At 43.7% G+C, this 24,091-nt stretch overlaps 4 protein-coding genes across 5 annotated transcripts; 3 read left to right on the top strand and 1 right to left on the bottom strand.

Annotated features, from left to right (window-relative positions):
* The first annotated feature begins 74 nt into the window (after positions 1–74).
* On the top strand, positions 75–4,562 carry LOC112574381. Its single transcript, XM_025255425.1, has 5 exons — positions 75–1,008; positions 1,965–2,093; positions 2,499–2,650; positions 2,905–3,057; positions 3,190–4,562. The coding sequence occupies exons 1-5, from the start codon at positions 624–626 to the stop codon at positions 3,706–3,708; spliced, it is 1,338 nt and encodes a 445-aa protein (XP_025111210.1). The 5' UTR covers positions 75–623; the 3' UTR covers positions 3,709–4,562.
* LOC112574382 lies at positions 4,551–9,896 on the bottom strand. Of its 2 annotated transcripts, XM_025255426.1 has the most exons (7): positions 9,460–9,896; positions 8,936–9,009; positions 7,829–8,025; positions 7,426–7,600; positions 7,004–7,262; positions 6,667–6,828; positions 4,551–6,050 (listed from the first exon to the last, which is right to left on the bottom strand). In XM_025255426.1, exons 3-7 carry the CDS (start codon positions 8,012–8,014, stop codon positions 5,726–5,728), a joined length of 1,107 nt encoding a protein of 368 aa, XP_025111211.1. In that variant the 5' UTR covers positions 8,015–8,025; positions 8,936–9,009; positions 9,460–9,896; the 3' UTR covers positions 4,551–5,725. The 2 variants fall into 2 exon arrangements, with proteins under 2 accessions (XP_025111211.1, XP_025111212.1); XM_025255427.1 differs by lacking the exon at positions 8,936–9,009.
* A 2,009-nt stretch (positions 9,897–11,905) lies between these two features.
* Positions 11,906–22,004, top strand: LOC112574196 (indole-3-acetaldehyde oxidase-like). The gene is made up of 18 exons (XM_025255083.1): positions 11,906–12,165; positions 12,468–12,546; positions 14,085–14,237; positions 14,570–14,675; positions 15,048–15,196; positions 15,722–15,829; positions 16,144–16,207; positions 17,091–17,191; positions 17,518–17,673; positions 18,166–18,288; positions 18,728–18,835; positions 19,012–19,069; positions 19,409–19,558; positions 19,799–19,878; positions 20,476–20,585; positions 20,895–20,999; positions 21,481–21,558; positions 21,886–22,004. Exons 2-17 carry the CDS (start codon positions 12,475–12,477, stop codon positions 21,545–21,547), a joined length of 1,710 nt encoding a protein of 569 aa, XP_025110868.1. The 5' UTR covers positions 11,906–12,165; positions 12,468–12,474; the 3' UTR covers positions 21,548–21,558; positions 21,886–22,004.
* On the top strand, positions 21,620–23,870 carry LOC112573740 (xanthine dehydrogenase-like). Its single transcript, XM_025254326.1, has 6 exons — positions 21,620–21,691; positions 21,886–22,003; positions 22,260–22,340; positions 22,661–22,770; positions 23,310–23,423; positions 23,655–23,870. Exons 1-6 carry the CDS (start codon positions 21,620–21,622, stop codon positions 23,868–23,870), a joined length of 711 nt encoding a protein of 236 aa, XP_025110111.1.
* The last annotated feature ends 221 nt before the right edge of the window (positions 23,871–24,091 follow it).

Raw genomic sequence — 24,091 nt, 5'->3', positions numbered from 1 at the left:
AGTGTGAAGTGACAGTCACGTGATGCAGGCATTAGGGATGCCGACAGTATTTCCTACACACGGCCCCTGAGGTAACAAGTTGATCGCCGGGTGTGCGACAGATGTGACGGGGTCAGGTTTGGGAGGGTGCACCAGGCCAGCTTCTCACCTGATGCTGATTCTCAGGTGAGGTGTAGGGTACACAACTCCACTAGAAACCGACCAGACGCCCACGTCACGAGAATGACTCAAATGTCGTGTAACATGTTCAGGTGACTACAGGTGTGCACTCCTACTCGAATCCTCCGTAGTATGTCGTCTGTGAAATAATTCGTGAACATTCCTTATCTCTCGCATATTTACAACAAAAAGTCATCAATGTCTACCACGAGCGCAGGTTACAATCAACGCCTCCAAAACCAGTTCCTCCAGATTCTTGTTGCTATTTTTAGCCTGTTGACGCTGTCGTCTGACGGCCGGCCCCCACCAACACAGACAGCCACTTTACCGCACGAGTGAGCGGCTTGCAGACGGGACCTGTCCACCAGCCATTGCTTCGTGTCTGCTTCAACCAAAAAGCACTGAAACCAATAAGAGTCTATCGGGGTATCCTGCAATGGAGAAACGTGTCTGACGCGTCCAAGATGGCGGCCGCTCCGCCCGACGGTAGGAGCGAGACCTCCACCGCCAGCTCTCATGACGACTCCGACGTGGTGACAGCTGCGTGTGGTTCGGAGCCCTCCTCGAGTCTCGATCGTTTCCAGTGGGCGGAAAATGAGGACAAGCTGGAGGACTTTGACAATGTGGACAAACTGCCGTGTGTAGGGAGGATAGAAGAAGGGGGTGCGCCGTGTGCCGACGGTCAGAGACGGGGGCTGGCACCCGGTCTGAAGATCTACGCCGGTCAGCCACTGCTGATGTTTAGCCGCGTCACAAAACGTCAGGCAGTGGCGCGAACTATCTACCGCGACAACAGCGGCGTCTACCTGGAGATCGGACAAACAGTTATCGTTCCTGACGACTATTCAGGTGAGTGTACGATGTTGTGGTGCGTGTTCATTCACAGGGTAATCACAGGATACTAAGGGGAACAAGCATTTTTCCACTTTTTGTAAAGTTTCCTCGATATAGTTTTGCAATAAAAGTTAAGCTTGTGGAACCACTTCTCTTTTAATTTTTAAGATTTAGTTTTTCTTCTTATTGTTCATTAAAATGACTATCATCATCATCAGCAGCAGCAGCATCAGTATCATTATCATCATGTGCACTATTATCATATTCACATTATCATATTCCTCCATTGAGCAATTCCTTTGAGTTTGATGACCTGTCCGGCGTCTCTTCTCTTTTATGTTGCGTATATGGGTAGATATACCTGACGATACACCAGTCTGTTGTCTTACTGAATAAGTGTTGGAAGGATTTGTGAGTGTGAGGGTGTGGGTGTGTGGTTTTGGGAATATAGTTTTAGTGTTGTTTCTTATTTAGTCGGGTATTTACATGGACTGTAGGTGTTTGTGTGAGATGATAGTTTGAGTGGAATTTAAGTTGTTTTTATTCTAAGTTTTATTATCAGCCAGTTGTTTTACCACGTCTTTTAATTTCTCCTAGTGAGATAATAAAGTTAAATTGAATTGAATTGAATTGAATATAATATGAAGACAGAAACGGGAAGACTGACAGAAACTTGAAGAAATGTCATACGGAGAGAGTGTGTAATACACAAACTGTGACTTCAGAAATAGAGACATAATCAGTGATTCAAAATTATATTTTACAAAATTCATTATTGTTATGAACTATTTTATTCTGTATTGTTGTGTACATTTTTAAATGTTTACATTGTTAACAAATGTCAAAACTCGGACACAGTCAGACAGACATTGTCAGTTGTTCGCGCCTGCTTTTGATTGAATTACGAGCTGACGGCTGCTTGGTTAATGTGTATCTCACTCACATTCTGATGCTAATGAACACTGTTGTAGGCTGGTTTGAACTAGTTCCTCCCGACTTTCGGCGTGCGACGTGTTTCCGGTCTATAGCGGAAGTGGCAGACACCATGCCGCGCAAGTTCTTCACCAGGTCAAACCTTAAGGTCATCAGAATTGAAAAGGGTACGAGACGAGAATATTGATGTGCGAAGGAATTTATTGTCTTCATAAAGTAATTTTTTTAATCTGATGTTTTTGTTAGTGAAATTCACGCAATCAGCTTCCGCTAAGATTCGTGATTCACGTTTTGAACAGGTAATTGTCTTTCCTTGACATAGAGAGTGTTAGCCACTCATCTCATCATCTTTGTGTCACCTGTTATGAAGGCGTGTCCAGCTCATTCATGACCCAGAGGTCAAAAGATGTTAGTAGCCCATAGAAAGTATGACGCAATAATTGGATGACGTCATAAAATGCCATGTAATGACGTGAGAAAGTGACGTATGTTGGGTGCAGGTGATGACATAATAAAATGACGTTTGTGGGATGCAGGATATGACGTAGTAAGGAGATGTTTGTTGGGTGCAGGAGATGATGGAGAGTCTCAGTACGTGGAGCGCAAGGTGCCTGCCGGCTCGTTCCTCAGAACGGAGGAGGTGGTGACCGCCAAGTGGAGGACCAGCGTGCAGACCGGCGTCATCCACAAGAAACAAAAGGACTGGGAGACACAGGAAGTGAAGGTGCCTCACTGCACGACCTCTCACCTCGGGAACTTGACGTTTGAACTTTTAGCTTTTAGTTCCTCGTGTTATTATTTTTTTCAATATGCTGAAACAAAGGAAAAATGAATTTTAAAATAATTTTGATTCGTTAATAATAAATAATAATAACAGCACCGACATAATCATCATTTTAATAATACAAACAACAGAAAGAAATACAAATATTTCAAGTATCTTTAGAGTGAAATGTGAAAAGCAGCATTTCTGTGCAGTACCTGAAGTGCGTGGACAGTGATCAGAAGGAGATGCTCATACCGCTGAGTCACGGTGGAAAGTTCAACGCCATTTATGAGAAGGGGAAACTAAACAAACACTCTGTATACAGCATGAAGGACATCCTATCCGACCTCAAGCTGCCTATCAAGGTGAGTAACCCTCTTTCTCTCTTTGACTGAACGAGTGTCACTACCCCTCAAAAGAAAAGGATTAGGATAACGAGAAAGATAACAGAACCCTCTAAGCACTCTATCAGTCACCCACCTTTTGTCTTCTTGCAGGTAAGACTGCTGTTTGGCAAAGCACCCGTCGTGCCCTGCATTTTCACAGGCATGCTGTGCGTACGCGATGTGCGAGAGGATGACCTCATCATCTGCAGCACCATCCTCAACCGTCGCAACGTCCTCCTCGACCTGCCCGTCACCGCCCCCTGCACAGTGCGGCTGGCCACGCGCGAGGACGACTTCTCTCACCTGCCCACCTTTGTTGACGCGCAGACGCTGTGTGCAAAATACGCCCACATGTACAGCAGCATGATCAAACTGTCCCCTGAACTCGACACAGGTCAAAAGGTTATCCAGCACGTGCCCTCTGACCCCGAGCTAGCCAAGCAGACTGGTGACGCGTTGCGCGCCCTGGACCTCATCACGGACATCAGTCTGACGGACGAGCCCGTGGACCTGTTCATGGAGTCGGACACGGATTCCGTGAAAAGCGACGATGCTTCGGTGATGCTTGCTGGCACCATAGTGGAGCTGCATGCTCACCATGACAACGGACAGTCGACCACTAACGCCTAGCATCACGTGTTCCTCTTGCCTTGTGTTCGCTGGCAACGGTTTCCAGGGAGCTATGACAACAAACTGTGGATAGTCCAGTCACGTGGGCTTGCAACATTCAAGTATCCGACACGCTTTTATTGCATACACGTCTATCGCAGTTACACTTATTGTCGCAAGCTTTGAACACTTTGAGATGCTGGAATGTCAACCTTGCCGAATCCATTGGACACTTTGTCCGTTAAACTGTATATATATAAATAATTCGATTGATTGATTTATTGACTGACTGAGTAATCAATCGATCGATTTTCAAACACTGAATTGATCTGATTTGTAAGGAGGTGCACTTCGGTCGAATCATCTTCTCTGTCCTCTGAATGCGAAAGTTGTCATTGTACTCTTTGCGTTGGATGACTCACCATCGGTAGCCTCACCTCGGGGTTACACCAGCCCAACAGCTGTGTACGATTGACTATGGTTTACATCAGTGGTAACATTCTATTTCGGGGGAAAAAGGACTAAAAATATTTCACTGTTCTCCAAATACGAAACTAGTCCTAGGAGGCTGCCACGATACACACATTTTGTCAACTAAATGTAATATACTCTCGCTTATTTGCTGCTCTTTTCGAAAAAAGCTCTCCTTTTCTTATATATTTCTTATATATATATATATATCTTTATATGCGTGAGTATGTGTGCGAGAGATAAACATCATGCAATGAGCTACTGAGGATTAATTTATTTACGAGAGAGAGAAAGTGTAAAGACTTTCAGAAAAGAATGATAAAGAGACTGACGAAACAAGTCACGTGGTATGTGCCGACATAAAAATGACTTTAAACCGGAAATAAAGAGAATTCGTTATGCAATAGTTTATTTCTGTTTTATATAAAGTACTGTGGAAAAATACATTTAGTCTGATATGATTGTGTATGGTAAAAGGGAGAGAAAATGAATCAGTGAATGAACACTTGCAAAAGCACACACACAACACGTTTTGTACACGATTTCAACATATTTAGTCTCATTCAGTCTAGAAACGATGTGTTTGTCAAATGGGAAGGAGCATTACAAGATGCTAAAACAGTCTCATCTTCAGACTGACTTCTCTTTTTTTGATTATTTTTCTCAGTCAATTCAGAGAGCAAGGCGGAACGGTTCAACTATCCAGTCACGATCTGAAGCAACATGACCTCACCACGTGAGTATGACGTTGGTATCACGTGTATTCGACACAGGATGTCACGTGCACAAACGCCAATACTTCCAGTTAAAGAATAGTTCAAGCTGACATCTTTATGTAATGTGTTTCTCTGTATCACATATTTAGAAAATAAGTTTTAATTAGGCTAATATTAATAGCAATAATAGCAGAAAAAATCATCAGTATGGTCGTCATATTGTTTGTTTATGTGGCTGAAAATCAACTGTATCAAATAAATCATCGCCCCCTAGTTTCACTATTTACAGCGTCTGTGGAACAACACATCCAACCCTGGAATGGTAAAAGAGAAAGTAATCATTAGGTACTCTGTAACAACACATCAGTTGTGCTAGAATCTGGTGAACCTAGCGACAACTTTGCGCAATCATATTGGCATAGCAACTACTGAAATGTTAACCAGTGAAGAAAAATATTGGCTACACGTCTATCTCGTGATACAAATGAAAGAAGCACCATCAGCAGACTTTTTTTTCCCCAGTGGTTCAGTCGTTCAGTCTATTGAGACCGGGCGAGATGTGTAATCGGATCATCGTCAAAAAATATCACCTTCAGCCTGACTTTTTGTTTTTACTGTTTCCCTTAGGCGAATCGGTCAATTCGACATATAAAATTGTATACAAATAGCTACAGATAGAAAAAGAAGTATAAAAATTTTCACACTGCCGCTAAAATACGTGTGATCCTAAATCTGGCATAGCATATACATAGCAAAAAATACAGAGAGCTGGAAATGTACTGGATATATATATATACACACATTAAACTAGCAATTCAACAATGTATGCATTATTATGTACAATATTTACATTATGTTTGGGGTTCACGTATCTCCAGATTGTCTATTTCATAATCTCGTCTGACCTTAATGTCAGAAACATAACGATCACACTCTTGTTTTGCGAATTTGAGACACTTGTTGAGAGACAGCTCGACATCCACGTTGTCTTCGTTCAAGGCCACGATGAACTTTGAACCTCCTCTGACCGACAGTTCAAACAACGTCGGATTCTCATCTGCTGTCGTGCAGCCAATCACAGTATGCTCTGCGGTCACGTGTTTGAAATTAACAACGCCAGTGAAGTTGCACTCTTGAGACGGTGGTTTACCGTACACGAGGATAAACGTCGATGGACTGTGGGAAGGAAAAGACAAAGAAAGATGTTTTATTTGTTTCTATCACTCAGTTATGACTGTAGGGGACTTGATAGACTATTAAAGGATGTTTCGACCTTTTAACAGTTGTGTAATGTGAGCGCAGCTTTACAAATCAACAATGTAGCCATGATCGTCTCTCTAAAGCAACATCCCTACCACGTGACCAGGACATTGCCATCACGTGCATTCAACACGGGATGTCACGTGCACACAACATCAATACCTCAAATTAAAAAATAATTAAAGTTTACAATTTTAAGTTTATGTTTTACTGCATCACAGATTGAGAAAATAAGTCTTTATTTTCATTGTTTTTGTTTTTGTTTTTGTTTATGAAAATGAACGGTCGCAAATAAATCGTTGCCTTCTAGTTTAACTATTTACAACTTTTGTGGGAGAAAACATGCAATCCTGGAATGGCAAACGAGAAAGTAATCATTAAATACTCCGTAACAACACATAAGATAGTAGTCATACTAGCGACTGATGTTGTTACAACTTCCTGCGGCAACTACTGAAATATTTATCAGCGAAGGAAAATATTAGCTGCACGTCTACTTTGATTTGGAATGGAAGAAAACACATCAGGCTACCTGCTTTGCACGCTGGGCTTGAAGAGTTCTGGCCAGTGGTACACTCGTGAAGACTCGTCTACTGAGGCGTGGCGAGGGGAGGTCGCCTCCACACCAGCAACAAAAAACTCCCCTTGCGTCTTCAGGGGGAACAACACGATGGTGCTGTGGTCGTTCATGCATCTAAACATTCAAAATATATGGCAGTTACGTGCACAGCGCAATGGAGAACTACCTGGAGAGATGCGAGTTTAAACGACAGAGGAGGGTGTTTTGAAATTCGAGAAATCCCAGACCAGTGACATCTTGTGGCAAAGAACAAGACCAGAACAGATAAGATCGCTGATGATGACGATACCTAAGGCACCTGACGAGCTTGGTTTTGTGGTTCTTACGGCCACTGCGGTGGACGCTGATGTGGTCCTCCAGCACGTCCCGCACAAGGTAGAGGCCGACAGGTAGAGGGCACTTCCGGTACACTGTGTCCGACTCGAGAGGACTGACACACAGGTAGCCCTCGCACGTTGTTGTGGACAGGAAGCTCAGGGGCATGACCCGAGCCAGCGTGGACACGGAGGTCACGGGCTTGGCGGCCTGACCCACCGGCCTGAAGAGTCCTGAAGTGACACGAGAAGGGAAAGCGGTTAGATGTGACGCTCCTGCATTTCTAGATAACACTGATAGCTACCTAGTGAAGGAAGCAAGACTCCATGTTGCTTTTCAGTGGAATCAAATAAGTTATAACTGTCCAAACAAATTCAAATTCTCTTCGTTACGTACCCTGGTAGTTAGCAGGGATAACGACGAAAGGTCCCGTTTCCATCCAGGTTCCCTCCTCCTCGCTGACACTCCGCGCGTACAGCCGCGACTCTTGGTGTTCACGGAACAGCAGCAATGGCTGGCGGAAGTCCAGAGAGTTATCTTTCTGTGCCCGAACAACTGAGTCGTCTGGAAGCTATAGTTATAATTAGTGATCAGTTTATATCAAACATATTTATTTTTACATCATGTAAGTAAAGTGCATTTACAAAATGTAAATAAACCATACAAACGATTTTTTAATACCATTTCGCCTCCATGAAGCAGGAGCTGTAACTAATTCAAGTCACTCTCCACAATGTGATCTTTAAGAAACACTAGAGTTCATATCTATGAGTGACAGACATGAGAACACCGCCGTTACCTTGACAACAAGTGGGAGAGAATGGTCCTTGAGAATCTGCGGCAGGGGCGAGGCGTGGTCACTCCAGACGAAGTGGACGTGGCCATCCGGGGCAAAGGGCGAGCGGTACGTGTCCGTACTGACCCTCGTTGCATCCACCTGACTGCTGCTGACAGGCGGGAAGCTGTACTGGCCACTTGTCATCATCAGCCGGCACCCTACGATAATTGGGAGATTATATAGATGGACCTTTTCGACACCAAGTCTTTGATATTGTCCGATATAGATATAGAGGACCAGGAATAACCCTCAGTGAGGAAATGATGTTAAGATCGAAATAATGAACTCTGTAATGTAACTGCCCGAAAGGAGTGTCCACGGTAGCTCAGTGAGAAAACGCTGACCATGGTGGTTAGGCTTCCTCCCTCAGACAAACCTGCTCCTTCTCATCTCCTTCAAGTTAGGGGTATGTTTGTGTGGGGGCAATCAAACATGTGGTGTTATTTCTATATTTTCACTGCACTGTCAAAGACTGCGATTTTCTTGACTGTTGAATCCTGGGAACAACTGATTGCTAAAACTTAAGAAAAGGAGGGAATAAAAAGAGGCCGTATTTGATAAACTCTAATATATACTAATAAACACTGAATATCAGTGTAAGTAAATAAACCCACACAGTTATAAATATTCACAGTATATCAACATAAATAAATAAACCCAACAGATGATAATATTTACAGTATTTCAGCTTAAGCGTATACTCTCCAACAGACATTAAGATACACGTATATACTCACACGTCTACTATCATGCAATGTATATTAGCATAAATAAAAGCGCTTTTACTCGACAGTGTGAGTGCAGGAATGTTTAACACATGTAGCAGTACACATCAATGTATGTGTGTATTATAGTGTACAATATAATGACTGATGTACAGCTCGACAAATGTATCCTCCAGCTGTTTTGTACAAAGTAGTTTTGCAATCTGTCTTCCTAACTTAAACTGTTCAAACGCGCCTGATTGCTGAGTAGAAGGCATTTAGTGGGTGGGTCCTATAATCTGTCCCAGTTTCAAAAAGTCCTTTTGCGTACACTGCTAATTATGTGTGTGCCCTAGGGACTTGCCTGGGAAAGCCGCCAATAGAGACTCACACAAAGAACTCGGGTACACGAGGGCAGGGAATGAAGTCCGCAAGCAACTGAAAGCACAAGAGGCGATCATCCAGTACATTGACAGTCAAAACATCTTCGGCGGTGTGTTTGCGTTTGGGATATTTCCTAACAAAGACCTCCACAAACTTCATGAGAAGTTAACATTTTAAAAATTGCACATGGGGAACTTTGACCCTGATGTCTTTGATGAATATAACACACGTTAGAATTTCTGAGAGTTGTGTTCCTTTTGTTTGTTGTCTTTAATTGTGTGATACCAAATGTCTAGTGCTGACTCTTACTGTACAGTATCTTCTCACGACTGTTGTCAATCACCGTGACTATCATCAGTCATTATCTCTACTTCCTCCTCGTCCACCTAAGGACTGAGGTCAAATACAAATCCTAATGTGTAACTGTGAGCACGGTCAAATCGTTGGACAAGATCTGGTTGATGACCATCAGCCACTAGCGACCTTAAAGACTGAAGTACTCACCCGTAACGCTGCTCTGACGGCGTGCAACCTGTTCCTTCAGGCACAACGTGCGGACTGACTCCTTCTTTCCCTCCTTCAAACCTTTCAAGAGTCAACAGGCGAGAAAAGGGGAAAATTATTGTGCAACCACGCCGACTACAAGAAAAAAAAAAAGCGGTCCGGATCACGACTACCCGTAAGGCAAGTGGAGTGTTTGGGTGCACAGGAGTAGACTTGGAGCCCTCAGGGTCGATGCTTTGTGCAGGAAGTTGTTTGCCTCGCGAGGGAGTTTTTCCATAATGTCCCGAAGGTTAGCCGCATTTTGCATCAACATCTTAATCACGAAATGTAGTGCCATCAGGACCTTCAAAAGTAGTTCCCCCTCGTTACTGTTTATAGTTTTCTGTATCAGATCACCCAGCCAAAGGCCAGCTCTAGCCTGTGACGTCAGCCGGGGGTCATCCTGACAACAACAGCGCCATCTCAAAGCCTTGCCGAAATCTTTCTGCCTCCAGGAGGCACATGAAGTTAAGGAGAGGTGTGTGAGGAGATGTCATGGCAGCTGGCAGTGTCAAGGAGACTGTTACTCAATACTTTGTGCGGACAGAGCGGAGAAACAAAGTAATTGGCATATCGGTGACATGTCGTCTGCTCACGTGTAATTATCGTTTGCGCCCTCTCTCTATCTCACCCCACTCCACAGAGTGTGATTAGGAGTGTAGGACGTGAGGGCGGGTAATTGTTTGTCTTTATCTACTAGTCTTTGTGTCTGCTGTGACGTTCGTGACATGTTTTGTTGCATCTGTAGCGTGCCATCTGCCGTACTATCTGCATAGTGTAACATTTGTGTTATGAACACTATTTACAATTCCAGCTACACACCATTTGCACCATGCACATACTTACTGTACCATTTACCACGGTGTTAAGGTTCTGTTATTTATGTCGTGACAAAGTCAGCGTGTTCGTCAGTGAGTCGTGTTTGCCTTCATGTCTGATCAGTCAGATATCGACATCAAGTGAAAAAGAGTTAAGTACACTTGTAATTCGGTCTTTTTCGCCATAGCTGAATGAGTGGTCCTTGCTTAGTTAGGCATATCGTTCAGAGTATGCTGAGACTGGAAAACTAACTTAACATTTACTCTTTTTTGGGAAGTTATGCTCTTGTGTACTGATCAACTCACTCACGAGCACACATGAGTAAGAGAGAGTGGCATGCCACGATACAAAGCTACACAAATATTATATAAGCAGAAAACAATGGACACGAAAGCTGACTTTAATCCGTGACAACCTTGAGAATTGCTGCCAAGAGATTGCAGCCCCGCAAATCACAAGATGTGTGGATGGGAGGTGGAAGATGGCGGGAGGGCAGCTGCTATGCTCCACCAAACTGTCATGCCATGTTCAGGCCTACTTCAGTCAATAGCCCTGCATGTCTGTGTTGCCCCTGCCAAGGGAAATAGCTACGAGCCTTGATTGTCGTTCATACAGGTCAGCCAGGTCAGCTGAAGGACTGGTTGACCTCACACCTTCTGGCAGGTTCCGCTTCTTTCTGCCGTTCACACGTTTTGCCGAGACAGGTGCAACGTTTTACCAGCTGCTCAAGAGACATAACTCTGTCTTCCCTGATGGCGTGACGTCGGGAGCCGTTATCTCCCCTGACGGTAAGGCGAGCTGGCAAATCTTCACTCCCTTGATAGCACCACGAGTTGTCCGCCTTACCCCGCCTCGTTTGTCTGCTCATCGCGACGACCGCCATTTTTTGTCGTCTGCTATCGCTGACAGGCTTAGATTTCAACAGTTCACCTTCAACCTTCACCCAGAAGAATCGCCGAAATGTCACGCTGTGTCAGTTGGGATATAGCCACATTATAAAAATATAATTTTATGTTTCTGCGAAAGTTTGTTTGCATTTTCTTTAACTAAACCCCAGCAGCATTCCGTTTTCATGAAATAAAAATAAATAAATCCGTCAGATTAGGAACAACTTGCTTACTTGCGCGAAAGTTCTGTCTACAGCAGCGGTAGCTTGTGGTTGGACAGATCAACAACACGTGACTAGGCTGAGAAAGTAATTGCGAGACATATGTACGTGGACTTATGTTTCGGTCAGTCATGCGTAGCGGCGGGCTGTGAACCAAGTGACAACCAAGGTAATGAGAAACTCCGCACTTCAATAGAGTGTGGAGCAGCGCCAGACAATTACTGACACCTGTTTTCTCACCTTGGCACACATTTGTCATGACAACCATACACCGTGTCGGCAGTGAAAGTACGACACGTACATTACTTGCCAGCAGAGAGACGAACAGAAGCAGTTCTGCACATCAAACCACGAGACAGCTACTAATTGTACACTGAGGTTAAACGACAGTTAGTAACAGTTCTGTAACCTTTGCTAGGAGTCAGTATACCCAGCCTGCAAGGGCTTTGGGTGTTTGAACGGCCCCGATAGGGAAGTGAGACTTTGGGATGGGAAGCGTGTAATTCGATCCTAAACTGACGCGTCCATCGCGCTTTTTTTCTTCAGCCGCGCTCGATTTGGTAGCCACGTGATCGTGTCGCATCCCTCCAGCCGCTAACCCTAACCCCCTCTCTTCCCCTTCGCCGCGTGTAGCTACGGGGTCAAAGGTACAACGTACCCGGTCACACCGGCCGGTTCTTTGCGCGCGGACAATTTGAACTGTACGTCCATCTTCAAGTGAAACACCGCCGATTTCTGAAGTAAGTCTTAATAAAGTTAAGTGAAAGATGCCATTAAAACAACTATACTTTATAACAGTGGATAGTCATGAATAATTTATGATCATATATAAGTATTGTAGTGCTTTTTGTGAAATGTTTCACGTGTTGTACCCGGCAGTTATCACACATATACATCGCTAGCAACTCGCTTTTACATGACGCTGTCTTCTATATGTGCTGTAGATAATTTAAATGGTTTAACCATATCCTTCTTGTTGTAAATAATCAAATTGCTTAATCGTATCTCTTGCCTACTAATTGCACGTATTTACTAATTACAGAAACGAAATGTTGAGCGCGAATACGATTGGCAGAAGCAAGATGACAGTGCATGATGGGTTCAAATCAACTAGTCAAGAGGTAAAGTACACACACACACAATCTCTCGTATTATTGATGATTAACTTCGAAGTTGAAATCTATGACATGAACTCATTGAGTCATGCTTGAAATTCGTCGTCTGCTTTCTCAATAACAGCGGTGCTGCGATTACCAAACGTTTGTCTCCGTCTTGGTGCATTCTAGGGGAAAGCAGGGATGGGAGTTCTCCGTCCGGGGGACGGATTTCCGTCCTGAGAAAAAATCTCGGGACGGAACTGGGACGGAAAGTATAATTCAAAATTTTCACTGATTACGAGGAAGGACCAGGGACTATGAATAAAAAAGCGAAAATTTCTCGTGTCGTGAACGATACCATACGTACGCTAGTGGTAATAGGCAGAGGCGGCGTTAGGAATACGCGGGGCCTGGGGCCGACCATCCGCGCGGGGATGGAGTACGTGTATCAACATCCCTATTGATATGATGTCGGAAGCACTGATTTATATACAGTTAGATAGGTTGGATTAATTTAAATAAATAACGCACGAATTTAGTGTTTTAATTGTTTGTAACCTAGCTTTCTGTGACAGTACCGGCTTTTTCTTACAGCGAAATAATATGGTGACGATAACTTAATAAACTGCTTGTTATTATTGTCGGGCTTAACGTGAAGACATGGGAACAATAATTTGCTTGATTAGAACTTAGAAGTGTTTTCTGAACGTCAATTTTTATGTCACAACTTGTTTAACGCAGCTACATGTAGCAATAAGTCAGAAAGATGACCTCGGGTAAGGTGACCAGACGTTTCGGGAGCGAAAGCGGGACGCGTGCCGATGATGATGTCGTCACCGACAAAGAACGCCGATAAATAGGGGGGGGGGACTTTCCTCTGACTTTACCGAGTAGTGATGCTTTCAACGGCAGATCTGTCCACGCCACTACGGTATTCCATTTTAAATAGAAAACCGGTATTTAAAACTTAAATTAAAATATTCCTACCTTATCTCCCGCTCAGCCAACTTTGCGGACGTGCAGGTGAGGCGCTGTGTAAATTATCGTGCCAATAATGGTCCGGCACCTTCGTCATCTTGCGGGGCTGTTGCTCCCAAACCGTACTTCATAGACCGTGAATCTCCTGGTAAAGTTTCAGTCATTACAAGATTGTGTCATACATTTTTTCACAAGGATTTCGTGAATTTTCGCTGTCAAAGTTGCACTTCACAGTTAAAAGTCCTTTCAGTGTTTCCACCTTTATCTGTCTTTTCACTGGCGATGTTCGTATCTATAACTACACAGTTATCTTACGTAGACTCGCATGACTGGTCGTAAGTAATTGTAATTGAAAGTCGCTGAATGATTAACAGTAAGAATATTGATTCAATTTTAAAAAAGTATGGCTTATGGCAACACGCGTGTGAGCAGACTGTGCCCATGGTACCCTTTGCACTTCCCTACATACAGAGACAATTTTGTTTTCTGGCCGCATAGCTCCTGCTGATTGTATCTGCTTTCAGACGGTGTTTGTGCGATAATCCGAGGTTTGTCTTATTTCACATCCAGACTATTATGCTTAGGTGACGGAGACATCAGCCAAGTTTGGTGCAAATACATCTTTGACCAGTCTGATCCAGCAGTTGACATCACTGAAGGACACACAGCCAGGCTTCCAGTACTTTGGTCATCTGGTCCGACATCTTAATCTGGTTGGCAACGTCCTCATGAGGAATGTGAGTGCACATATTTTTTCCCCGTGCAAGTTCTGCTAAATTGTTCAAAAGTTTTTCTACTTTAATATCAGTAAAGATCATGAACAGAGTGTTAGGTTTCTTTTTCTATTTACTCTTTGCTGCAGCCTATCACTTCTTTTGTGTAGGGAGTGTCAGCTGTCACTAGTGTCAGGCACATTCACTCTTTTCATTTCCTCTTTTCATTGTTTATTTTCTTCTCTATTTTTTTTAAACTGATGTCTTGTATTGTCAGTGTGTGTATTTCGCCTTAACAATGTTCGACATCTCCATGAAGACGATAAAATCAGTCTTTAACCTGCATGTGTACCCAGGCAGCCAGTGTGGCGGGTAACCTGATGATTAAACATGCGCACCCCGACTTTCCCTCCGACGTGTTCACCATGATGGAGGCTGCAGGAGGCAAGGTTGAGGTGTTTGGTGAGAGTTGCTTTTCCTTCCTGGCGCTTAGTCTATCGTAAAGCGATTGAGTGGGGAACAATATTTGACTTGACTGATTGCACTGGGAGCCACGCATGTACACCCAGACCCCATCCACCTATTGACACCCAAGCCTGTCCCCAAGACGAATAACAAACACTAAGAACTGAACGTAATTTGTAATTTGTAATTCTAATTTGTTCTTTTGTTCCCCAATTCCACTCCCCCCATCTCCCATTTATCTTTTGTTCCTCAACACCATCTGACACATCTGACACATCATGTTCTACGTAGTTGCTTGCTTAGTCGAGTCGTGCACTGTACAACTTGCATAAAATAACACTAACATCTTTTGAACGACTGATTTGACAGACACCAAGGACGAGTCGCTGAAAGCATACACAGTGCAGGATTTTGTGATGAAGGTAAACATGAAAGGAAAGGTGTTGACAGCGCTGGAAATACCAGCCTTCGAGCCTCTTGACCACTTCCGCTCTTTCAAAATTACTCCGCGGTCACAGGTAAGTTTACAAATAGTAGGGCCTATCGCAAATGTCTGGTTTGTAACATTACATCATGTAATGTAAGAGTTTGTAATATAGTGTGCAGAATTACTTTTTATTTGTAATATTACAGCATGTAATAAAAGAGTATGAAATCTCACCTGAATTTAATTCTTGCATACTATATTACACACTCTTTTATTACATTCTGTAATATAGCAAATCAACAAAAGTAATTCTCTAAAGCTGTACTTCTCTGCGCTAAAAGCACTTAAGAGAACAAGACACTGAGAACAGTCAGTATTTTTAGTTTTTATATTGTAATCATACGTTGACAAAGCCATTCAGCTGTTGTGTTTAATTTCCTAGCTGTTTGCAGAATAACCATGCAGTAGAAATAAGCTGTGTGGTAGGGTGCTCAGTTCCACATAAATTTATAGATTAAATTCATTTTTTTAATTCATGAATCTTATGCCCCTATACTTTTGAACCCCATAGCGTTTTTTTTTTGAACTGAGTAATTTTTTACATTGTTCTTACCAGAATGCTCATGCTTACATCAACGCCGGCTTCCGTTTCAAGATCAGTCAGGGGGGAAAGCAGGTGCTGGGCAGACCGGCCATCGTCATCGGCGGGGTGAACAACAAGTTTGTGAGTTGCTGCAATCTGACAGAGCATCTTTCTTTACCATTGCATGCAAAGGCAAAATAGAAATCAGTTAATTGAACAAAAATCACCAAAAGATGAAATAGCTAAAAGCACCAAGTGTTAAAATATTACTTCTAAAACCTGTGATACAGGTCCGTTGCACTTGTGCAAAACGTTCTTTTCAAAGTTGCTGGAACCAAGATGAAAAAAAGCATCGAAATACGTAAAGACTCAAAGATAACTGAAACAGCATGTTGACACATTGTGTAAGCATCTTCCTGCACTGGCAGTAACAGTGTATGTGCTTTGTTTGGAAGATCCACGCTGAAAAGACTGAAGAGTTCCTCCGGGGTAAGACCCTCAAAGATGAGATTGTGAGAGGTGAGTGTTCTTTCTTTGTTTTTCTATTTTGAGAGTGGCTAGTTATCACTTACATTTGTTTCCTTCTAAAAGATATACAGGCGACTTTCAGTGGACCCGAGTTCCAACTGAAGTGTCTGGCAGAAAAACGGCGCTTGAGCTGATCTTGACTACTGTGGTCCCTCTCTTTGTTGCCTCCAGGAACTGGGAGGGTCTTTTAGCCCTGAGACACCGCCACTGTCGTCAAGCTGACACAAAAGAAATATGCTAGAATGTTATCTACCCATGCCCCTGTTATTCATCACTTTTTTAATTCTTGCAGTTTTACTTTCGTTTGCTCGTTTCTTGTTCCTATTTTTTTATATATATTTGTTGGGTTTTAAAAATGATTTACTGTTTAAAGGCCGAACTTTTAGCCTACGGTGGGAAAGTATGATTCGACTCGAGGAGGGGAGGCGAGGAGCACAGACAGTGCTGGAGACTTTAGTGGTCATTCTTATACCCTAGTGGTCATTTCTTGATAATTGCTTTTATCTGTCCGACAAGCAGGGCCACTGAGAGCCATCAGGGGCTCTCTTAGCCCCTTGTAATTGTAATCGTAAATTATTTTCTCAGTATATAATAATATGCTTAAAATTCGATTGAGCAAGGCTGGGCTGCGGACCCGGGCTCAGCATCCCCCCTGCCTCCTTCCTCTCGTCAGGTCTGCCGACAAGTGCCTTCACCTCCCTCCGCCGAATATCATCTATTCCACTTTTAACTGATTTTGATAGTGCGAACACTTTTCCCCGTGATTTGACTTCTTGCGCTGAAAGGCCTTAAGTACCAACTGCCAACCATTCTTTCTTTTGATCATTTTACTCAGGTGTCCTGTCACGTGTGTTCTTTTTGTGATTGTTCTCAGATGCCCTGGCGCTCATGAAATCGGAGATCGCCCCCACGCCTGACCCTGTGCTGTCCTCCGTGCAGTACAGAACTGACCTTGCTGTCAATCTGCTGTACAAGGTATTCACGTGACTGTCACTCAATGCGACATTACAGTTTATATCAACTACTCTTCACACACATTATCATCAGTGTACAGTTGATTTCAACTACCCATCACACATGTGCTGATTACATTGTCATCAGTCAGTGATAGCGACGACGGTAGTAGGCTTATGTTCGTACTTTTTCATGGAAACGGTTGATGGTATAAGTCGTGTCTGGGTCCTCCTTACAGGTCTGCGAAAAATCTCCAATTTTTATTTGATAAATTTGACATTGTCAGTTATATGCCGACACGGTAATCAACTAAACGCTAATTAAGAAAATCTTAATTTTGAAATTAGACACTTCTGGAGTTCACCGGAAATGCCGATCCCAGACTTGCCTCTGGCGCTCCAAACATACAGCGCCCTCTGTCGTCTGGACTGCAGACGTATGAGGAGAAGAAGGAAGAGTTTCCGCTGAAGCAAGCCTTGCCTAAAAAGACTGCCTTGCTGCAGGTTAAATGTTTTAACTCTTCTTATTTTCAATAAACTTCACTAGCTTTCGGAACCAATCCTCGTTTATCTAAATGTTTAACGTTACTTTGTGCTCCAAGCTTCTGCTCTGTTCATTTTACAACATAGAAACATTTTTGTTAAAGATATTATCATTTATTTGTCGTTTTTTCTACATTACATAATCATTTTCAGAAGCTTAAGAGGCAGTTAATCTAATTTCGTTTTCATAACACTCGATCCCGTTTGACCATGTGAAATGTATTTAATACTCTTAACTGCTATCACTAGTTCGTGTTTGTTACCACCGACCACGTTTCTTTCAATTTCTGTTTTCTTTAAAAACTGCTGCCAGCAGACTTCGTTCTTTTTCAATCGCTAACACGGTAAATGCTGACAATAATTTTTTTTCTTTTGTTTAATAGTATAGTTGGTTGGAGATGATTGTTCCAACTTCAGTCTCTTCTCTTTTGTTTCATGGCTTGTTCCCAACAGGCATCTGGACAAGCGGAGTTCGTCAACGACTTGCCAACATACAAGCACGAACTGTGTGGCGCCTTGGTGCTGACCACTGTCTCTAACTGCACTCTCCAGTCCGTGGATCCTTCGGCTGCTCTGGTCAGATTTCGTCGACACTGACCCATCGAAAATTCATTCTCTAATTTTGTTTTGTTGTGCATTATATTTGCTTTTGTCTCTTTTTATAAATGTTTTAAATACTAGCACGCTTAGTGACTTGTCGCTCTCTCGACTCACTGGAGGAAACGCACGCATCGATGTCTGATAAACACCACACTGCAGTCAGATGGGTGACTGAGGATTACAAACACACACCTATACACACCGCAGTGCAGTCAGGTGGCTGTCAGTGGGCTATACCCCTCTAGGCAGTCAATGGCTGCTTGCATACAAACGGGGATAGCATAAGAATGAAAAACCGAAAGTACAGAGAAGAATTTCAGAGATGTGTAGAGTGATCATTCGTGTTTGGCAGGAAAGGAAAACTTGCAACAAGCTGCTCTGTCCGGCGTGTAATGTTTGTTGTTTCTTCTGCCAGGCTGTGCCAGGTGTCCGCCATTTTATCACAGCGCGCGACATTCCAGAAGGAGGCAGCAACAATGCCTTCGCCGCCTATAAGGGGGCGTTCGTTTTCCCAGTGGAGGAGGTGCGCACTCATAACATTTATTGTATTAATATTAACAGCGAAAGACCACGTGGCGCTATTTGTAGTCTCAGCAGATACAATACATTGTTGTTGCTAGTTATTGCTAGCTGAATGCATCCACAGAATGAGTTACTAATGAGGGGAATAGTAACAAGTCCTAACATTATTTTTCACAGATTTTCGTCACGAAGAAAGTGGAGTATGCAGGCCAGGCGGTGGGCATGATTCTTGCAGGTAAATAATGGAAGTATTCAGCACCACCTAATTGTAGGCGAAACAGAAGTGTTCGTTCTTTAAAACTGCTAGTCATAGCGATAGTCCTCGATGTAGATTGCAAGTCACTCAACGTCCAACGTGAGAGAACGGATAGCCAAGGTGGCGCAAGGAGACAACAGAAAATCTACAGCGAAGCATGCTGAGTGACCAGATGCAATAATTTACAGTGGTCAAACACGTACGTTGCCAAACTGCTAACCCGATAATTTTCGAATTTGCGTGCTTGCTAGATGACGATCAGAGAAGAGATGGTGTATGAAAGTAGTTTGTGACAGACATCACGTGCGCTGTCCGCAGATAACCAACTTGTGGCCGATGAGGCGGCCAAGAAGGTGATTGTCAAGTACTCCGATATCCAGAAACCTATCCTGACCATACAGGAGGCCATTGACGCCAACAGCTTCCACTCCACCTTTGTCCAGCCGCATGTCGTGGGTAACCCTGATGGTTAGTACAGCAGCAAATATTTTCAGCATGCCTAACGTTTTTTTCAAGTCAGTCTGCAAAAAGTGTGCTAATTTCATTCACTCGCTCACTTTTGCCTTTGCTCACTTTGGATTGAAAAAGAAAATTTTAAGTTTAGTAAATGGATTTATTTACGCCGTTGAACGATGTTAGTACCAATGCCAGTTAACTTTTAAAATGTTGTATACCCTAATGTTTTACGGTGCAATGTTTTCTTTTCAGATGAACTCCAGAAGTCAGCAAAGACGCTGAGTGGGGAAATTAAAATGGGAACACAGTATCATTTCTACATGGAAACCCTTGTAAGACAACGCTTTTGATATACGACGTAGTTTTATAGAAAAATAATAACGATACCCGACATTACCTCGGTGATGCCATTTCGACTGACAGGCTGTCAGTGCTTAGCGCGTCCGGACCACATAAAAGGGCAGAGGGAGTGAGAAGGAAGACGCCGCAGGCCTTCTCACTGGTTTTCACACACACACACAGAGCATATCCTCTGAAATCACTGTCGAAATCTTCACTGCCCAGTAGACTTTAAATTTCAATAACTCGAAACATCTTTACCCTCTGTATTTTTTCTCTCGGTCTTTAAGTGTATGTGTGTGTGTGTGAGAGAGAGAGATTCTGTACCTGTTTACTTTGATAGTTTCGCCTCCCACACCTAAAAGTGAACAAAGGTTGCTGCCCCTGTTTATTTCACTGTCAAGTGACACCTGGGTGACCACCCGAATACGACCCAGGGAAGTTCAGCATGAGTGGTTTGTTGCTTTAAAAACGTTTTGCTATACATGCATGAAATGCACCAGTCAACTGAATGCCGAACACTCTCAGTTGTACTTCCTGTTTGTCCTGACTGAAGGTAAAGCAGGTGTTTTGTGTCGTCGCTGTTGCAGGCTGCGCTGTGCGTGCCGTCTGAAGACGCCATGGAGGTGTACGCCACGTCACAGGCGCCCGACATTCTGCAGTGCTGCATGTCTGGCGTCCTCAACAAGCCAATCAATTAGTGAGATCATTTGATCTACACTCTCAGTCTTGCCTGTCTGCTTCATTTTCTTATCACATAATCACATGGCCAACACCCATCCACAGGCTATGACGACTGTAGCCAAACTCAGAAAATTATCTTTTTACATGCGCTTGAAATGCGAGTTAAACCCAAGCGGAACGCGTTATTTATGCAGACTAATGCAATGTTGTGTGCGCAATATTTCATTGTATTTGTTGCAATACCTTCGCTTCTTAGAGGAGCAAGCGGGCAGAATAATGTCCGGCACAGTTTAGGTTCTAAATACCACGATATTCTTTTTCTCAGCATCAATGTTCATTCCTTGCGCCTGGGCGGAGGCTTCGGCGGCAAGTTTGCCCAGAGCAATCACCTGGCCAACGCTGCAGCCATCGCCGCATATGCAACAGGAAGGTGAGGACCTGACCACATGAAGTTGACCTAAAGTGGTTCACTCCCTTTAGATCAAGCCCAACTCTCCCGGGTAAACGGGTAGCCGAGTGCTTAGAGCGCTGGCGTCCTAACCGAAAGGTGCACTGGATCATGTAGCGCAGCAAACTTCGACCAGTCTACCTAACTGTTGGAATGGGTACCTAAAGGTTGGGGAGGATAATGCAGCGAGGGAGAAGAGATGGGGAAAACTGTCCGCGAGAAATTACCTGAAAAGGTTAGGGACGACCTTTGCCTTTCTCTCTGCTTCTAACGCCCCAGATGTAGCAGTTGCCGTCCACAGCGTGCGCGGGGAAGAAGAGGAGGGGAGGGGTGGGAATAAAGTTTTCCAGATAAGGTCTCGGCCACTTTCCAATCCTTGGTGGATAGAACTAATCAGTCTGATCCCTCCTTGCCAGCAGTGCCTATGCATGTCATGACCAGGTCCTGTCTGTGTAATGTGCAGGCCTGTGAGGACCTCGCTCAGCTTGTCCGCCAACATGCAGTATACAGGAATGCGCTTCCAGTCTTGACTCGATATAAGGTTAGACTTGTATTTGTCGGCTCCATGGCATGCTATGGATATCTGTTGTCTTAAATTAATAATGTCCTTGATGAATATTTCGCTGTTAGGAGAGTGTGTTCAAGTGGTGCAAGCCAAAAATATAACAAAAATCGTAATATTAAAATAATAAGTATTAAAGGCAGCTTATTCCCGTGATACTTTAACCGGCTTATGATTTTAAATCATTTTAATCATTTATATTACGCTTGCTGTCAGGAAATTTATTCCAGCAGTATATATTTCCCCGTGTTTGCCAGACCTTTTGATTCATTTTTTCATCATTTTCTTTTTTGACTTGCCTAAAAGGCGGGCTTCTCTGAGAATGGCAAACTGAATGCCATCGTGGCCGACATTTACATTGATGGAGGAGCGACCAGTGGAATTGTCTATGGGCTGTACGAACTCCAGCACCAACTCGACCAAGGCAAGGAAGCAGACTAATGTATACAAAGCAACTCCACTCAGTGGTGTTGCTGAGCTTATTCACGTATTCACATGTACATGCAGGCTAATCTGACTCACGTGTTCATGCGTGTACAGGTTACCAGTAAAAACAAACAAAAAAGTTTATTTTATATAGTCATCACAAAAATGTTGCTGACCACATGTTTTGTAAAGTTACAGGAAAACTGAATTGAACAACTAGCGAATCAGCTCACTGAGTTATGTATCTGCCATAGGTTTCTATGTGCCCAACTGGAAGATCAATCCATACATGGCCAAGACAAATAAAGTGCCAACTACCTATTGCAGAGGTCCAGGTGGGTTCATGATGGTGCCAACTGGCCTGTTGACTTATGTTCACCTACGTAACCTAATGGATTAACGTTTCACTCAGATTTGTTTCATTGCATTTTGTACCCTACTTGCGGCAAACCTGGAGTATTAGTGTGGCTGTATGGTGCGAGTGAGGAAAAGAAGAAGCAAAATACATTTTCAATTAACAAGCCACCATAATCACTTGCGGTGTGTGTGTTCGCCTGACATGTCAGAAGTGTAGTCAAGTGTGTTGTTGGGAGGGTGGAGCTGTTCGCATGGTAGCCAGCTAAACCTATCTTCTCATCTCTGTGGGCATGAACAGGCCCTACTCCTGCTGCAGCCATCATAGAGACCATCCTTGAGCACGTGGCCAAGGAGGTGAAGCAACACCCCATCCTCGTCAAGGAGCTCAATTTGTACGAGAGACACCAGGTAAGCTACTGTCTCCTAGCTCTTGACGAGAGACACCAGGTAAGCTACTGTCTCCTAGCTCTTGACGAGGGACAATCTGTTAGACTGAGCATGAGACCTGGGCACATCTCTTGTCCAGACATGTAGTCAATAGATTTTGAAGCCAGTATCTGCTGAATGCAGTCAGACTAAAACTGTGTTGCCAATGACCTTCATAAAATGCTGGCTTCATATTAATTTGGCATCTTCATACCAACTGAACACTGGTTGCTATCTTAATTCATAGCAACTGAACACTCTGTTTGGTAGTTATTCGTGCATCTATGCTTGAGAGTGTGAATGCCTTATGTTTTCATGTTCTCAATCGTGTGTGTACCTGTGTCAGTGTGTGTTGCATGTGTGCCAGTGTGTGTATATTGCACATGTGCCAATGTGTGTATATTGTACGCGTGCCAGTGTGTGAATGTATGGCTCACGCACGTGTCTGTCTTACAGATGTACATACATGACTGTTAATGTATATAGACATATATGTCAGCACACCTGTGTGTTGTGTACAGACGGACCTGAACGGCATGGTGCTTACCTACTGTACCATGCGAGACGTGTGGCAGCGACTGAAGCAAGTGGCCCAAGTGGAGCAGCGCATGGCTGAAGTTGAGGAGTTCAACCGGGTCAGTTACACTGGCTTGACCTTCCGTTCTCACTGTGAACTGCTGTATTATTCTGCTTCAGCTGAATACTTACTTTTTCATCCTCCTCATCCTCCTCATCCCTCCTCACGTCTTTTTCTTCAAGAATTTCACGTCCTGTGTGAGGCTAGCAAAGCGATGTCACGATATTCAGTTTGACAATAACAGAAGGTTCTCATTGTCAAGTGACAACATGGCGGATTTTTATGCCAGGGAAACCTCTGGAAGAAGAAGGGGATCACCATGTGCGCTGCTAAGTACGGGATGATGACTGCAGACACGGGTTTTCCCTGCTCGGTGTCAGTCTTCGCCCAGGACGGCACGGTCACCGTAGTGCAGAGCGGCGTGGACATGGGCCAAGGGCTGTACACTAAGGTAGGGCCTCTATTTCCGGACTCTTTTAAGCTGCTGTTGCTCTGTGACCCTTAAGACGAGAAGAGACTGATGTCAAGACAATGGGGCTGACGAAAATTTTCCGTGGCGGTTTTTCAGGTAGCTCAAGTTGTGGCACATACTCTTGGCATTCCTATGGACATGATCAAGATTCGCCCATGTTTGACCCACTATGTACCCAACGGAGCTGTGACAGGAGGCAGCACAACTAGCGAGAGGGCAGTAAATGTGAGTTGATAGATTATCGTTGTGGATAG

This window comes from Pomacea canaliculata, linkage group LG10 (genome assembly GCF_003073045.1).
Source record: "Pomacea canaliculata isolate SZHN2017 linkage group LG10, ASM307304v1, whole genome shotgun sequence".
NCBI lineage: Eukaryota > Metazoa > Mollusca > Gastropoda > Architaenioglossa > Ampullariidae > Pomacea > Pomacea canaliculata.
The sequence above is the reverse complement of the archived record's forward strand: the minus strand, read 5'-3'. Positions and strand labels throughout refer to the sequence as shown.

What these genes read in the sequence shown, in the direction of transcription:
- LOC112573740 (XM_025254326.1), top strand. Translation starts at nt 21,620, where the DNA reads ATGTCCTTGATGAATATTTCGCTGTTAGGAGAGTGTGTTCAAGTGGTG. An exon ending in CCAGCACCAACTCGACCAAG is followed by an intron (nt 22,004 to 22,259) that starts GCAAGGAAGCAG and finishes TATCTGCCATAG; the next exon opens with GTTTCTATGTGCCCAACTGG. An exon ending in ATTTGTACGAGAGACACCAG is followed by an intron (nt 22,771 to 23,309) that starts GTAAGCTACTGT and finishes TGTTGTGTACAG; the next exon opens with ACGGACCTGAACGGCATGGT.
- LOC112574382 (XM_025255426.1), bottom strand. Translation starts at nt 8,014, where the DNA reads ATGATGACAAGTGGCCAGTACAGCTTCCCGCCTGTCAGCAGCAGTCAG. An exon ending in CTCTCCCACTTGTTGTCAAG is followed by an intron (nt 7,601 to 7,828) that starts GTAACGGCGGTG and finishes TTATAACTATAG; the next exon opens with CTTCCAGACGACTCAGTTGT. An exon ending in AAGCCCAGCGTGCAAAGCAG is followed by an intron (nt 6,051 to 6,666) that starts GTAGCCTGATGT and finishes TCCTTCCCACAG; the next exon opens with TCCATCGACGTTTATCCTCG.
- LOC112574381 (XM_025255425.1), top strand. Translation starts at nt 624, where the DNA reads ATGGCGGCCGCTCCGCCCGACGGTAGGAGCGAGACCTCCACCGCCAGC. An exon ending in GGGAGACACAGGAAGTGAAG is followed by an intron (nt 2,651 to 2,904) that starts GTGCCTCACTGC and finishes ATTTCTGTGCAG; the next exon opens with TACCTGAAGTGCGTGGACAG. An exon ending in ACCTCAAGCTGCCTATCAAG is followed by an intron (nt 3,058 to 3,189) that starts GTGAGTAACCCT and finishes GTCTTCTTGCAG; the next exon opens with GTAAGACTGCTGTTTGGCAA.
- LOC112574196 (XM_025255083.1), top strand. Translation starts at nt 12,475, where the DNA reads ATGTTGAGCGCGAATACGATTGGCAGAAGCAAGATGACAGTGCATGAT. An exon ending in CAAAGATGAGATTGTGAGAG is followed by an intron (nt 16,208 to 17,090) that starts GTGAGTGTTCTT and finishes GATTGTTCTCAG; the next exon opens with ATGCCCTGGCGCTCATGAAA. An exon ending in TGGATCCTTCGGCTGCTCTG is followed by an intron (nt 18,289 to 18,727) that starts GTCAGATTTCGT and finishes TTCTTCTGCCAG; the next exon opens with GCTGTGCCAGGTGTCCGCCA.